Source organism: Pezoporus wallicus, unplaced genomic scaffold, assembly GCF_028554395.1.
Source record: "Pezoporus wallicus isolate ANWC-B61680 ecotype Strahan unplaced genomic scaffold, APGP_CSIRO_Pwel_v1 contig_6897, whole genome shotgun sequence".
NCBI classification, from domain to species: Eukaryota; Metazoa; Chordata; class Aves; order Psittaciformes; family Psittacidae; genus Pezoporus; species Pezoporus wallicus.
The window spans coordinates 1,941,966-1,954,100 of NW_026636510.1; the positions used below are offsets into that span (position 1 = coordinate 1,941,966).

Sequence of the window (12,135 nt, forward strand, 5' to 3'; positions counted from 1 at the left end):
TTTGTTCCTTGACCATCTGAGTTGCAGATGCCTCACTTAAGTTACACATGCTTTCTGCATAAAAGCATAGGAAACCATGCTTTCAGTCTGCTAGAGAAACTTCCCATGCTTTAAGCCTGGCTCATTAGAAAGTCTGAAATATTTAGTATGTGAACTTCTACCTGTGCAGTCTTTCTTTCTATCTAGATTTCTAGATAGCTATGACAAATTCAAACATCAGTGCAGTGTTTTGGGATGGCTGTTTTTTTGTTTTTTTTTTTTTTTCAGTGTGCAGAATAGTTGAAGGAAGATAGTAATACTTGTAAAACTGAAGTAGAAAGGTACTGGTGCTGCTCTCAGTTGATGGTGAACACCTACTCAGGAAAGCTTTTAACTTTCTGCTGAGGTGATGTAGGATTTTTGAATGAAGTCTTTTAGGAAACAAATGTGCTATACAGTACAACCTGATGAAACACTGTAAACTCCAAGGAAGCCAAAACTGTAGGAGATAGATGAGTCTGTCTCCATCATCAACAGTTACTCCTCTGTGTCACAGAAAATACCCATTTAAACAGGAACTCTCTACAGTGGTGAGAAAAACACAATGTGTTTTGCTCTCCAGTATAGTGATACGACATTCAGAGATACTACCATGGCATTGCAATTCTGTCAAGAAGATAATCAACCTTTATCTTCTAAGCACATGACACAGAAGAAAAGTTTCAAATGCACAGCCAATTCCTGAAGAGAAACAAAAAAAGCCTACTTTGTATCTTCACCTCTAGCTATGAGCTGTTCAGTCACTCAATGCTTCACCAATGCCACACTAACTTTATAAAGCATTACTCCCTGCAGCGTACTGGGATACATGTTCAACTGACATTCCACATTCTACTTCCATGCAAACCAGACTGAGTCTTGTCTTCCAGTCTGACAACACTATCTGGTGACGTATCACCTACTGTAGCTGACTTAAGTTTGCCTCATTTTGTGAGAGAAATATGGTTTGTCAATAGCTGAGAATATCTGAAACAATCAACTTTGTCTCAAGCAACTAATGGTTATCGTGATAAGACAAAAGCAGGCTGTTTTGATAAATTACTTTATTGTCTGAAGGTAATGTGAAAATTTTCAACTAGAGGCCTCACCATTATTTACCCACAAAATTTTTAGGATAGAAAAATGTCGCAGTACTGTCGACATTATTTTTTTAAGTCATTTAAACGGTATTTGGTTTTCCACAACTTTGAAGATAAGGAGCAAAACTTCATTGTGTCCCAGTACAGAACATCACACTGTTGTAAATTAAAGCAAATTTAACAGCAACATAGATCTGCGTCTTGACAGCCAGTTCCTGCCCTCCAAAAAATTAAAAATCATGTTACTTGCTGACCCTGAGTGCACACTCTTCCTCCAAAACAGGCACTTACTGACCCTAGTGTGAGTCAGCTGCGGAGCTATACCAACAACAAACAAGTAGCAAATAGCCCCTTTGAGTTACAGCTTCCTGTAAAAATTTCAAGCCACATCCTGAGGTCTTCTAAGACTATCCTCCTAGTCTTGCAGAGACAATTCTTTACTTTAACTTCCCTGGCTAAACCAAGTTTTGCTTCTTGCCTACATTACAAAGACATTATATACATTCTAAGGAATCACGTGGAGAGCACCAATTGTTTACTGAAATGGAAATGCTCCATAATAAAAAAATTAGCAAATCAGTGCTTAATGTAACATTCACTACATGGAATGTAGCAATTTCACAAGACAGTAAAAGCTCACACTGAACTGATTCACCTATAATACAGTACTAAACAAACTCCCTTTTTAAAGAAGAGTAACTTTCTCTTCAAGTATGCACAAAGCCAAATTTTGCTTCTGAAGAGAGAAATAAGAGCAATTTAAGGCCAAAGTACCAGCAAGGAAGACCAGTATATGAAAGTAGACAAGAGATTTTTAATAGATTTGCACAGGTATTTGCAAGGTTATGCCTCTATCAGCTAACCTGTAAAGCTGTTCCCAGGAAAAAATGCTAGAGAAAATAGACATTTATACAAAATTATAAAATGCTTGTTATGTAAATTATTGCTTTACAAGGGATGTAAACATCCTTTTTCTATGATAGTACCAATTAGGTCTCAAAATTTCTAAGGTTTGTTAAAATGGAACTTGAATTATGCAAAAAATCCAATATAAACTTTCTACAAAAAAAGTCCATCCCATTCCTGAGTATGCTAAAGCTATAAAACAGAAGGAGCACTGAGCAGGCAGCAGTTTTCACAGTAAGAGGTTTAAGGACATTTTCTTTCTACACACTGTTTCCCTCCTTCTTCATATTCTTGTTTAGAAATCCACATCTGTTGAAAAGTACCCTACAAGAAAAACAAAACAACTCAATAAATAAAAAACAAAACAAATGAAAGTTAAGTGAAACATGCTTAGCTTTTGCTAGGAGGAAAACCAAGCAAGTCTTAAACAAGCTAAGAGGACTTGACCTGCTTATCTTTTCTTTGGAGATTTATATTGCTAGCAATTAAACAAAAGGCAGGAAGTTGCAGTACCAAAAGCCAATTTCAGTCTCCCTTTTCACTGCTATGTTAAATCCCCACAAACCATTTTGGTATTCAGTAACTTATTTCTGCATTATATTCCTGAGCTTCATTCTACAAGTTCGCTACTTTCAAGATATACTGTATAAATGACATGTTTACCTATCATATTTCAATCCTGTGCCTTGCCATTAAAAATGGGAGAACACAGCGAGTTACTTTTTGATTGGGAATGCTCATGTTGTCTTGTTCTTTAAATTGATAATGACTGCCATGTTAGCACAAACTCTGCAATGCACGCTTACGCAGAATTAGGTTTTTGGACAAGCAACACAGTAACACAGGTTTACTAACCAAAGAAGCCAAAATCGAACCACCAATCCACGAGCTGAACCTTCGCTCAACTGTTGTGTTGTTTGCTATCAACTTCAGACGCATGCTCTGAATAGAGAAGGTAAATGAAAGAACAAATCAGACAACTAGTACGCTAGTGACCTTTACGGACAAGCAAAGGCAAACACAAAGACCTCAGTGTATATACTAACATGAAAGTGAAAAGGTCATTTTTGTTAAACTTGCAATAATGCTCATTTGCCCTGTACTTAGAATTCAAGAATAGCCACAGTGGAACAGAATCTGTAGCTTTTATATTGCTTCTCAAAAGGAAGCAGCAACAAATGCTTAAGGCTAGAAACAGACCAGGCAGAGAGCAATAATACAGCATGTATCATTATCTATAACACTGGGCTAATTAAAATGTGCACTGGAACTAAAATTTCTAACATTGCTCCAGTTCAGCTGGTCCTTTCAGGACCCATTCATTCCTTTTGCTTTCAAAATGCCTTACTGTAATAAAATCTTCAAATTTCAATGGGCTCCTCTTCAGCTATTATAAGCAGCAGCAGCAGGTAACTACCTCCCTGTTTCTCATAACATTTATGATTTAAGAGTTACTGTGAGTAGAATATTTTCAGAATACTCAAGAAATTTCATACGCTATATGTGCTCTCAAGAACACTCATGTAAGGTATTAATATTTTCTTTGACATCAAGTGATAAAAAATAAAACAAGTATGTCAAATCACAAGGTTTTATCTATGAGTAGGTCAAGTTCTCTCTAGAATCCCTGTGACAAAGTGACAAGACCTCAGGCAGAATGACTGAATGTGCCTCAAGTTAGTCAGCAACACTTCAGAAGAGAGGCCACCAAGGGGAGACTTGCTTAGGGACAATTACAGAACTTAAAATCACAATCTGAAAGCAGGAATAGAGAAGTAAAATATTCAGAAAGCTGTTAGCTGCTGAAATTCATGTCATACAAGACTTTTTCAAGACTTCTTTCTTTTCTTTAGAGGAGATTTCTTACCCAGAGAAATTTCTCCAGCTGTTGGGATCCTAACAAAGTCAGGGTTACAACACATGGTCGTGTATTTATGTGGCAAACCCCCAAAATAATAAGTAACTCAATGCAGTAATTTAAAGAGCTGTTTTACCGGTGGAGTCTTCTGGGACAGCTCTCTGTTCAATCTGTCTGTGAAACTCTGTATTAGAGTGTTTCCTCCCGCTACAATCACACTGCCATAGAGGCCCTAAAAAGAGAATAATCAACCTACAATGTTAACTCTGAAATCAAACTGAAAAAACTGTTTCACAAAATAGAGGAACAGCACATAGGTATATCTTAACCAACAGCAATAATACATCAGTTGTGTGACACACTTGGCAACAATACTACCTCTCCCAGTCCAATTACTTTTTAATCACTTGAAAAAAGTTTCAAGACAGCTTAATATTGAACTATACAAGGAAGACAGAAGCCACATGATTACCAATTCTAGATGATTTCACAGAATATTTTCTAATATAGGAAACCCTACACCTACAGATACCTCCTGTATCCAAATTGTTTTCTTACAGCTGATTTGTTCCAACCACAAAGGAAAGCCCCACAGCACTGCAACAGTTTTCAGTCTCACTAATGCTGCAGCTGGTGAACACAAACCATGTCCTTGCCTGCTAAGCCTGCCTGCCACGCCAGTTAAGAGGAAAAGTTTCTGAAACAACCCCCATGCAGTATGTATCAAACTTGAATATTTTCAAATTGAGAAAGCTAGAACATAGTTTTAAGAATAAAGTTTTCCTTTAAAAATCTCATTTCTTCCTTCTACTCTCTACAGAAAGTTCCATAAGATTGGTTACATTTAGGAAGTATAACTGCCATGCCCAGAAGTCCAAGGATGGCACTCACAGTTATGAGCACCAAATGCTCATCTGAAGCAAATACCACGCACCCTATGCAGTGCCAGCCACAAGATCTGGACAGTAGCTACTTAAATACTGATAGAAACACTAGGTAAATAAATCCTGATTTAGCATTCTGTAACACAAAACAGTAATTGTACATATTCCTATATACAAATGTGTAAGTAATACTTAGAGAATTATTCTCATGTGTTTATCATTATCCTAGGAAATCGCATTTCTTCATCAACAGTGTTCTAGTCCCAAAAAATTTTATCAGCACAAAACTATCTATGCCTTATAACAATACAGGTCTGACTAACACTTACCGGCCTGATGTCTATATCACACATTCCAACACTTGTTGTGACAACGTGGCTCACGCCCAACATCGTGTTACCAGATAAACCCTAGAATTAAAATTAGTAATCTATACATCATCACTTCAAAAGAGCAAGACATATAAAAGCCCCAAATGAGTTCAATTTACAAGTATGACTAGATAGGCATTGTTACGGAAGGTAAAAAAAAACAAAAAAAACAAAAAAACAAAAAAAACACCCAAACCAAAAAAAAAACCACCCAAACAACCCTATTCCCCCATTCAGCTCATCATCACCCGGTTTAAATGACATTTTATTCTTCGCTTGTCCAACCTTAATAAAACACAGGCAAATTCTTCCTGCAGAACTGCACACTGTAAATACACACATACAAATTATGAAATTAAGAGCATCATACAAAAGGAAGCCATGTGTAAATCTAGCAATTTACAGCCTTCCAATTCCTACACAGCATAGTTGTTTTACCTTTACATTAGAAGGGTCAAACAATCCTTCAGGGATTTTTAGACGCTCAGCACCAAAGTCACAGTTATAGCCATTAGGGAACTCATAATGAACTGTCGGCATCTGCGCTGCTACCCTGGAGCGTCAGCCGGAAAGTAACACATTAAAATGCTATGTAAACAGGATGTTAAGTTATCCAATTAGCATTATAAACTAAGGTTTAAATGGGAATATTGTGATTTATATGACTTATACTTCCAATATTTATTGTGAAGTCATGCATCTTGGAATATCAAATAAAAAGCTATCACCTGTATGTACACTGTATTTCTACTTTCAGAAACAAACATATCCAAAAAATACCTCTGTGACAAAACCAGCCAACAGCAACGAACAATCTAAGCACCCCATGCACAACTGATAATTAATTTTGCAAGAATGAAAACAGTGACATACTGTTCATCATAGGTTGAATCTGATACTTGGAGGACGGAAGCCTGGAAGTCCTGAATGACACACTATGGAGTTAAGAAGAATATGGTTAAAAGAATTTCAGTCTTCGATTTTATATAAATACTGACTTCTTAAAGAATTTAGCTCTTCAAGAAAAAAACCTGATATACTTGCAAACAAAACTTCTTTACGGGTCAGCTAGGGGAGTCTGATAGTGGGAGAAATGGTCTACTTACATTACACATGTAGTTGTGCCAAGACCTAGTGACCTGGGGTAACTTCTCTTTTCTCTTCCAATTTGCTGGTGACCCCTCACGAACTGCCTCCTGAGATTGTAAAAAACATGATCATCAGTTAATCATTTAAACCTCTCCTCAAGAAAAAGCTTATTAATAAATTACTTTCCCACCTTTGAAGCAATCATATATGGAGGAATTATCTCTATGTTCATTTCCTGAAACAATTCTCGGCATTGCATAGTTATAAAGTCTCCTGCAAGTGGTGACTTCACAATACCTCGAAGACAAAAAGAGAACCAAAAAAACCCATCACCTTGAAAGAACCGAAATCATGAATAAACTCTCCTAACAAACCATTTGCCAGTGAACACCATTAGAATGTTTTGGGGTCGTCCCCCCCTCCCCATTTTATGGGTTGCACAGATTTAAAGACAGTAACAAAAAAAAAAAGCAGAAAGCAAGCTAATTCAACCTTGGCACTACAATGCTATCAGCCATAAGATTTTTTTTACCTTGCTGAAGTACATATCCATCATGCACTGGAATAGCAGTGGTGTGTGTTGCTCCACTATCCAAAATGAGACCTGTAGATCTCCCATTAGCAAAACTAGCCAAAATGATTATGGAAAATATTGTCATTTTCACTTTAGGAAAAAAAGTTGTCTACAACCTCAGCATAACTAGGACCCCAGGGTGTTATTCCTTGGATCTACAAAAGGATTTGCCGTTTTCCAGTGTGCATCATTTGTCTACAAAGTGCACAACCTCAGCATGAATGGCATTTAACTTTCAGCTGTGAACTGACTTGAGCTCTGGATGTACAAAGGTGAGACTTCACGTCAGTACTATGCAACAAGCTCTAAGCACATTCAACTAATTTGGAGTCTGAAGCTGAAAACATGTTATTAGTTTAAAATAATTACAAATATTAATCTTAAGGCTATGGGAACTTCAAGCTGTAATTACTGTATTCAGTAGTCTGGACAACACCATTTTAGGTCTGTAATGTTCTTACCCATGGTATACAATAGGAAAAAACTATAAGAGAGAACTAGTAAAAATAAAAAGACATTGCCTCCAAGCAAAACAGTCAGATTGGGAGCATTTCAAAAGTGAGCTCAGCAGCTTTAAAATTCATAAATGGAATTTACTTATTTCCTCCTTAGATGTTTATGGAAAAATTAATTTGAAAGAAGAAAAGTTAGATGTGCTGTTACACTAGGAATTGCCTGTAAGAAGTTTACTGTAATTTCCTGGGGTAGGTGGAAGGAAGAAGCAGTGAAACATTCCAAAGGATACGCTGTTAGAACAGCAGTTTTACACAAGAAAAAAGCAGGGATGTTGTAGTGTTCAAACATCAATTCAGTCAGTTTTTCACGCTTTGCTCTAGTATTCCACTAGAAGAAAAAAAAAACATACCAAACCACAAATAAACAATCAAAGGGAAGATATGTTTATCTTGAGGACAATTAGAGTACACTAAAAGAATGATAACATATTTCCCTAGTAGTTAGAATTATTATAGCCATGTTTTCAAATCATACCAAAATTCATAGAGACAGATTTCTAGCAATTTACTTCTTCAGAACCTTTATTCCAATTCTACTACATTACTACTTATCTATCACACAGAAATGATACATATTTTCACTGTTACAACAGATTTCTTTACACTCCTACAGCTTTCTAAGTCTCAGTCTCTCAAAGAATTCTATAAACCAAGCAACATGCCTATTTTATAAGGGGAAAGATACAAGTAACTTGCCTAGTTGAAAGAAATCCAGATTTTCATGTTTCCAAGGTATTTTCATACAGTTCTACTGTACCAGAGATTAAACCAGGAGATATACATATATAAATATTCTACATATTACCGAAAACATGAAGCTTTTTCCAAGCCAATACATTAAAGTAAAGGTTAGCTCTCTAAGGAGACTGTTAATAGGATCCTCTATTCAGACACACAATGAGGTATCAAACATGATATAGCCATTGCAAATTTAACCATACCCCACACACTGCAATTCAATGCAAGGGAATAATGAAGAAGAAAATTCTTTTCATAAGATTTTATTAAAGAAAGGCATAAATTTTGTACGGCTATCCTCTGTATTCTGACATTAAGATCTGTCCTTCATATGCTGCACAGTATTAAACAACAGAAACCTTGTCCATACATTTTCCCAGAAATTTCTTTACATCCACTTCACTTACTCAAAGGGCCATTTACAGAAATGAAGACAGAAAAATGAAAACTTCTCCATTATTCTCTGTCATGTAGTATTTGTCAGAAGGCTGAATAAAGTGACAGATTTTCAATGGCACTTTATTAAGTGTAATTTAGTACATATTTAGACATCCAAACAACTTTTTGCTTTTACTCTAGGCAGTAAAGTAAGAGTATATTTAATTTTTACTTCTTTTCAATATGTGAAAAACAATAACACTTTCTAATACTTCCTAATACTTTCTAATATAACTACACAAACTATTTCAAATTGGGTTTGGCCTTTGGTGTTTCTTTTTTTTTTTCCTAGACATGTTCTTAAACAGATTACTTCCCCAAACCTGGCAAAATATTTTAAAACTGCTATTTTTGTAGATAACTTTTAACACTTGAAACCTACAAGCCTGTGCCAGACTTGTCCCACGCTAATGTTTATAGAGTCAGCAAGAAGATACAGTCAAGACTTATCGAAATGCAAAGCTGCTTTTTACTCACTGGTGCTTCGGACATAAGGACAGGATGCAGGCTTGCTTCAGATTTAATATGCATCTTGTAAGTGTGATCCAAAATTGCCTGGAAACTATCCCAGTCTTCAACTGTAACAACATTGAAGTGAGTGGATTAGTTACTTCTGAGTTTTGTTCCATTTCATAAATGGATAGAAGTTTTCCAAAGCTTTTTTTTGAGTACAGCTCTTTAGCTAAAAGATACCCTCAGCAGACACAAACTTCTTTGCAGCCCTACAGAATTCTCTCATTCTGTAATCATCATCATCATAACACTTCAAGAATTCTGTTGAAAGTTTGAAAGTTGTAAACCAATCATACTTCATGCTATTTGTAAGTCAGGTATCCATTCTTATAGCTTCTGCTGCCATACATAGCCTGTTTAAATAAAAGCTATGACATTTTGCTGCCTAGCAATGCTATTTCACAAACAGATACAAAATGACAGAGGACCATACTCATTCCATTTTTTAAAGGTGAAATTGCCTCCATATTTTCCCTTGGAACTCTCAGGGCATTGGTGTCTATGTAGTAAGTTGGGCCGCCTTGTTTGCCTTTGTCACCATCTATCTCCATCAGAGTACTGCCATTATCCCTTTCTAGCACCACACCAATGGCAGTTGGAAAATCAACCTGTAAGGCAAAAGGTAAGCAATATATGAGAATTAAATGAATGTCTGGGGTGGCGTTTTTGTTCATTAATTCAGAGCTTTCCTTATACAACACAGTCAGAACAAACCCCAACATATTCTGAGAACTCATAACTAAACAACAAGACTTAAGGCATAAATTCATGTTGCACTTTCATTAAGTCACGAGATCCTCACCTTTGGACAATCTTCACCCGCATAGCCTGCTCTCACTGTGTACGAGCCAATGTCAAATACAAGAGCTCCAACTTCATCTGAAAAGATTGTTAATGGAGAGGTTGTGAATGGTTATTATACTCTGCTACAATCCTGACCTTTCTGTACCCATTGCCTGTTTTGCTTGCAAAAGAAGAAAAACAAGTCAAGGCAGCTTTTTCCAGGCAAAGAAAAAAATTCTCTATACAGAATTCTAATTAGCTGAGAGCTATTAGAAGATTGCAGATAAATTTTAACTGAGACATTGCAGTATCTTCCATTAGCATACGTAAAAGGTAAATTTAAACATAAGAGGGAGAACATAGTTGCCTCCAAATAGATTACAAGGTAAAACTTTCAGAAAGTGCTAGCATAACAGCAAGAGGAAGCCAGGTGAGCCCAGACCTCCCGGAGGTGATCAGAATTAGAAAGGGGGGCCTGAAAACACCACGTCTGTAAGTGAAAGCTGTCACATGAAGCACCCTCATCCTCGTGGGCCCCGATCCTCACTGGGCTGCTCTGCACGTCCTGAAGAAAACCAAAGCCTGAAACAAAATACCGGGGCTTTCATTCTCACGGAGAAGTCTGCAGAAGTCCTCTGGGAAGAAACTACATCCCCGTTTCCAAAGCGCGGGGCCTTCCCGCTCCACTCGGCACCCGAGTAAGTGCTAATTCAGCCAAAGACCACAGCTTAACGGGGGTCCGGAGGAAGCATCGCAGCGAAACGACGCCGGCAGAGACACAAGGCCGCCCGCCGCCGCCGCCTCCTCCTCATGCACGCTACCACCCCCCGCCTAGTTCACGGAAGAACGGGGAGGGCTCCGGCTCCGTGGCGGAGAAAAGGGGCCGCGGGCCCCCGAGCCCGGGCCTGAAGGAACCGCAGGGAGGCGGAAAGCGCCCGGGAGAGGCTCTCACGCGCCGCCTCACGGGACGACGCCGCGCTCAACGGTCGCGGGGGGGAGGGGAGGGCGGATAAGCGAGGCGGCGCCAGACTCACCTCCCCCATACACGCCGCCGCTCATGGCTGCCACTGGGCCCGAGCAGCGAGCCCCGGTACCTGCCGGCTCCTCTTCTCACAAACCCAACCAACAATAGCGCCTTCACCTCGCTCCCCGCCGGCGCCACTGCCTAACCTGCAGGCCGTCGCCTTCCCGCCAATAGCAACGCGTTGGCGTAGCGTGTGGGAGTGGTGGTGTAGGGGGTCAGTGAGGTGTGGGGAGAGCGGCGGGAATGCTGGCTGAGTAGGGGAGGGTTCAGGGGAAGGCTGCTGCGTTCGGTGGAGTGGGGAAAGGTAGCTCTGGAATCCTGAGGGCTGGTAGGGTGGGTTTGGTGCCGCCTCATGGGTGCAGAGGAATGGGGTGAGTAAAGAGCTTCTGGGGAGAGAGGCTGGTTGTGGAAAGGTGCTACAGTTGCTGTAGCTGGGCCTTCCATGAGTCCTTCCCCTGCTACCGCCGCTGTTCCTTTGGGCTCTTGAACTGAAAATTAAACGTGATTAAAGTATATATTGATATTCCAGCCTTGTGGTGTGCTATTCTGGCTTAGGACACTCCTTTGAACCTCTGACTTCGATCCCTGAGGCTAGCTTGCCTGGCTTACTGGGCAGTCTTAATTTGCCAGATCCGTTGCCAGTTTAGTAGTTGAATTTGTGAATAGGATTTCAGATTGCCTTGTACAGCATTAGAGTTAGAGTTCTTGGCTAAGCTTGGTGTTCAGCCAGAGTATCCAGAGAGGGGAAAACATAAAGTTGTAGGAATTAAAGGAAATGGAAGAAAGAGGTGTATCATAGAGATACTTCTAATATTAAGAGCTAATATTAGAGAAGAGTAAAATTCGAATTTGAGAATAAGGTGCAAGCACACCTGGTGCGCACCTTTTTGAATTCCTATATGAGGGTTTTTTTTTTGGAGGGGACGGGAGCTGGTTTGGTTGTGTGTGGCCTGCTATAAGACGTTATGAGTGTTCTTTTCAAGTTCACGTAAGATATATAGCTTATTTATGTAATACTATAGTAAGGATCTCCAAATGATTAGATTTAGTCAGCATAAGATAATTTTATTACATTTACATTTACCTATAAAGTGTTAGAATAACAAGTGCCATTAATAGCAACTAATTATTAGACTGTATATGGTAAAAAAGTGTCTCATATTTTCACCGTAAGACAAAATTTAGTGGTATGAGTCTCATTTTGTCTTATTTTGATAGAAAGTTCAGAACTTCCTACAAAGGGGTGGGTTTGTTTTTTTCTAAGTTGTGACTTAAGTTTCAGTGATATCTTATTTACACTGAATGTAATCAGGTAAGGAGAGGT

At 38.7% G+C, this 12,135-nt stretch overlaps 1 protein-coding gene across 3 annotated transcripts; it reads right to left on the bottom strand.

The window, feature by feature from the left end:
* Positions 1-1,912: 1,912 nt before the first annotated feature.
* ACTL6A (actin like 6A) lies at positions 1,913-10,891 on the bottom strand. 3 transcript variants are annotated; one of them, XM_057400477.1, is made up of 14 exons: positions 10,822-10,891; positions 9,807-9,883; positions 9,438-9,612; positions 8,969-9,069; positions 7,546-7,643; positions 6,759-6,853; positions 6,417-6,523; positions 6,244-6,333; positions 6,011-6,072; positions 5,576-5,690; positions 5,096-5,176; positions 4,019-4,114; positions 2,880-2,966; positions 1,913-2,348 (listed from the first exon to the last, which is right to left on the bottom strand). In XM_057400477.1, exons 1-14 carry the CDS (start codon positions 10,844-10,846, stop codon positions 2,268-2,270), a joined length of 1,290 nt encoding a protein of 429 aa, XP_057256460.1. In that variant the 5' UTR covers positions 10,847-10,891; the 3' UTR covers positions 1,913-2,267. The 3 variants fall into 3 exon arrangements, with proteins under 3 accessions (XP_057256460.1, XP_057256462.1, XP_057256461.1); XM_057400479.1 differs by lacking the exon at positions 10,822-10,891 and adding an exon at positions 10,230-10,333; XM_057400478.1 differs by lacking the exon at positions 9,807-9,883 and having other exon boundaries at positions 10,822-10,890.
* Positions 10,892-12,135: the final 1,244 nt, after the last annotated feature.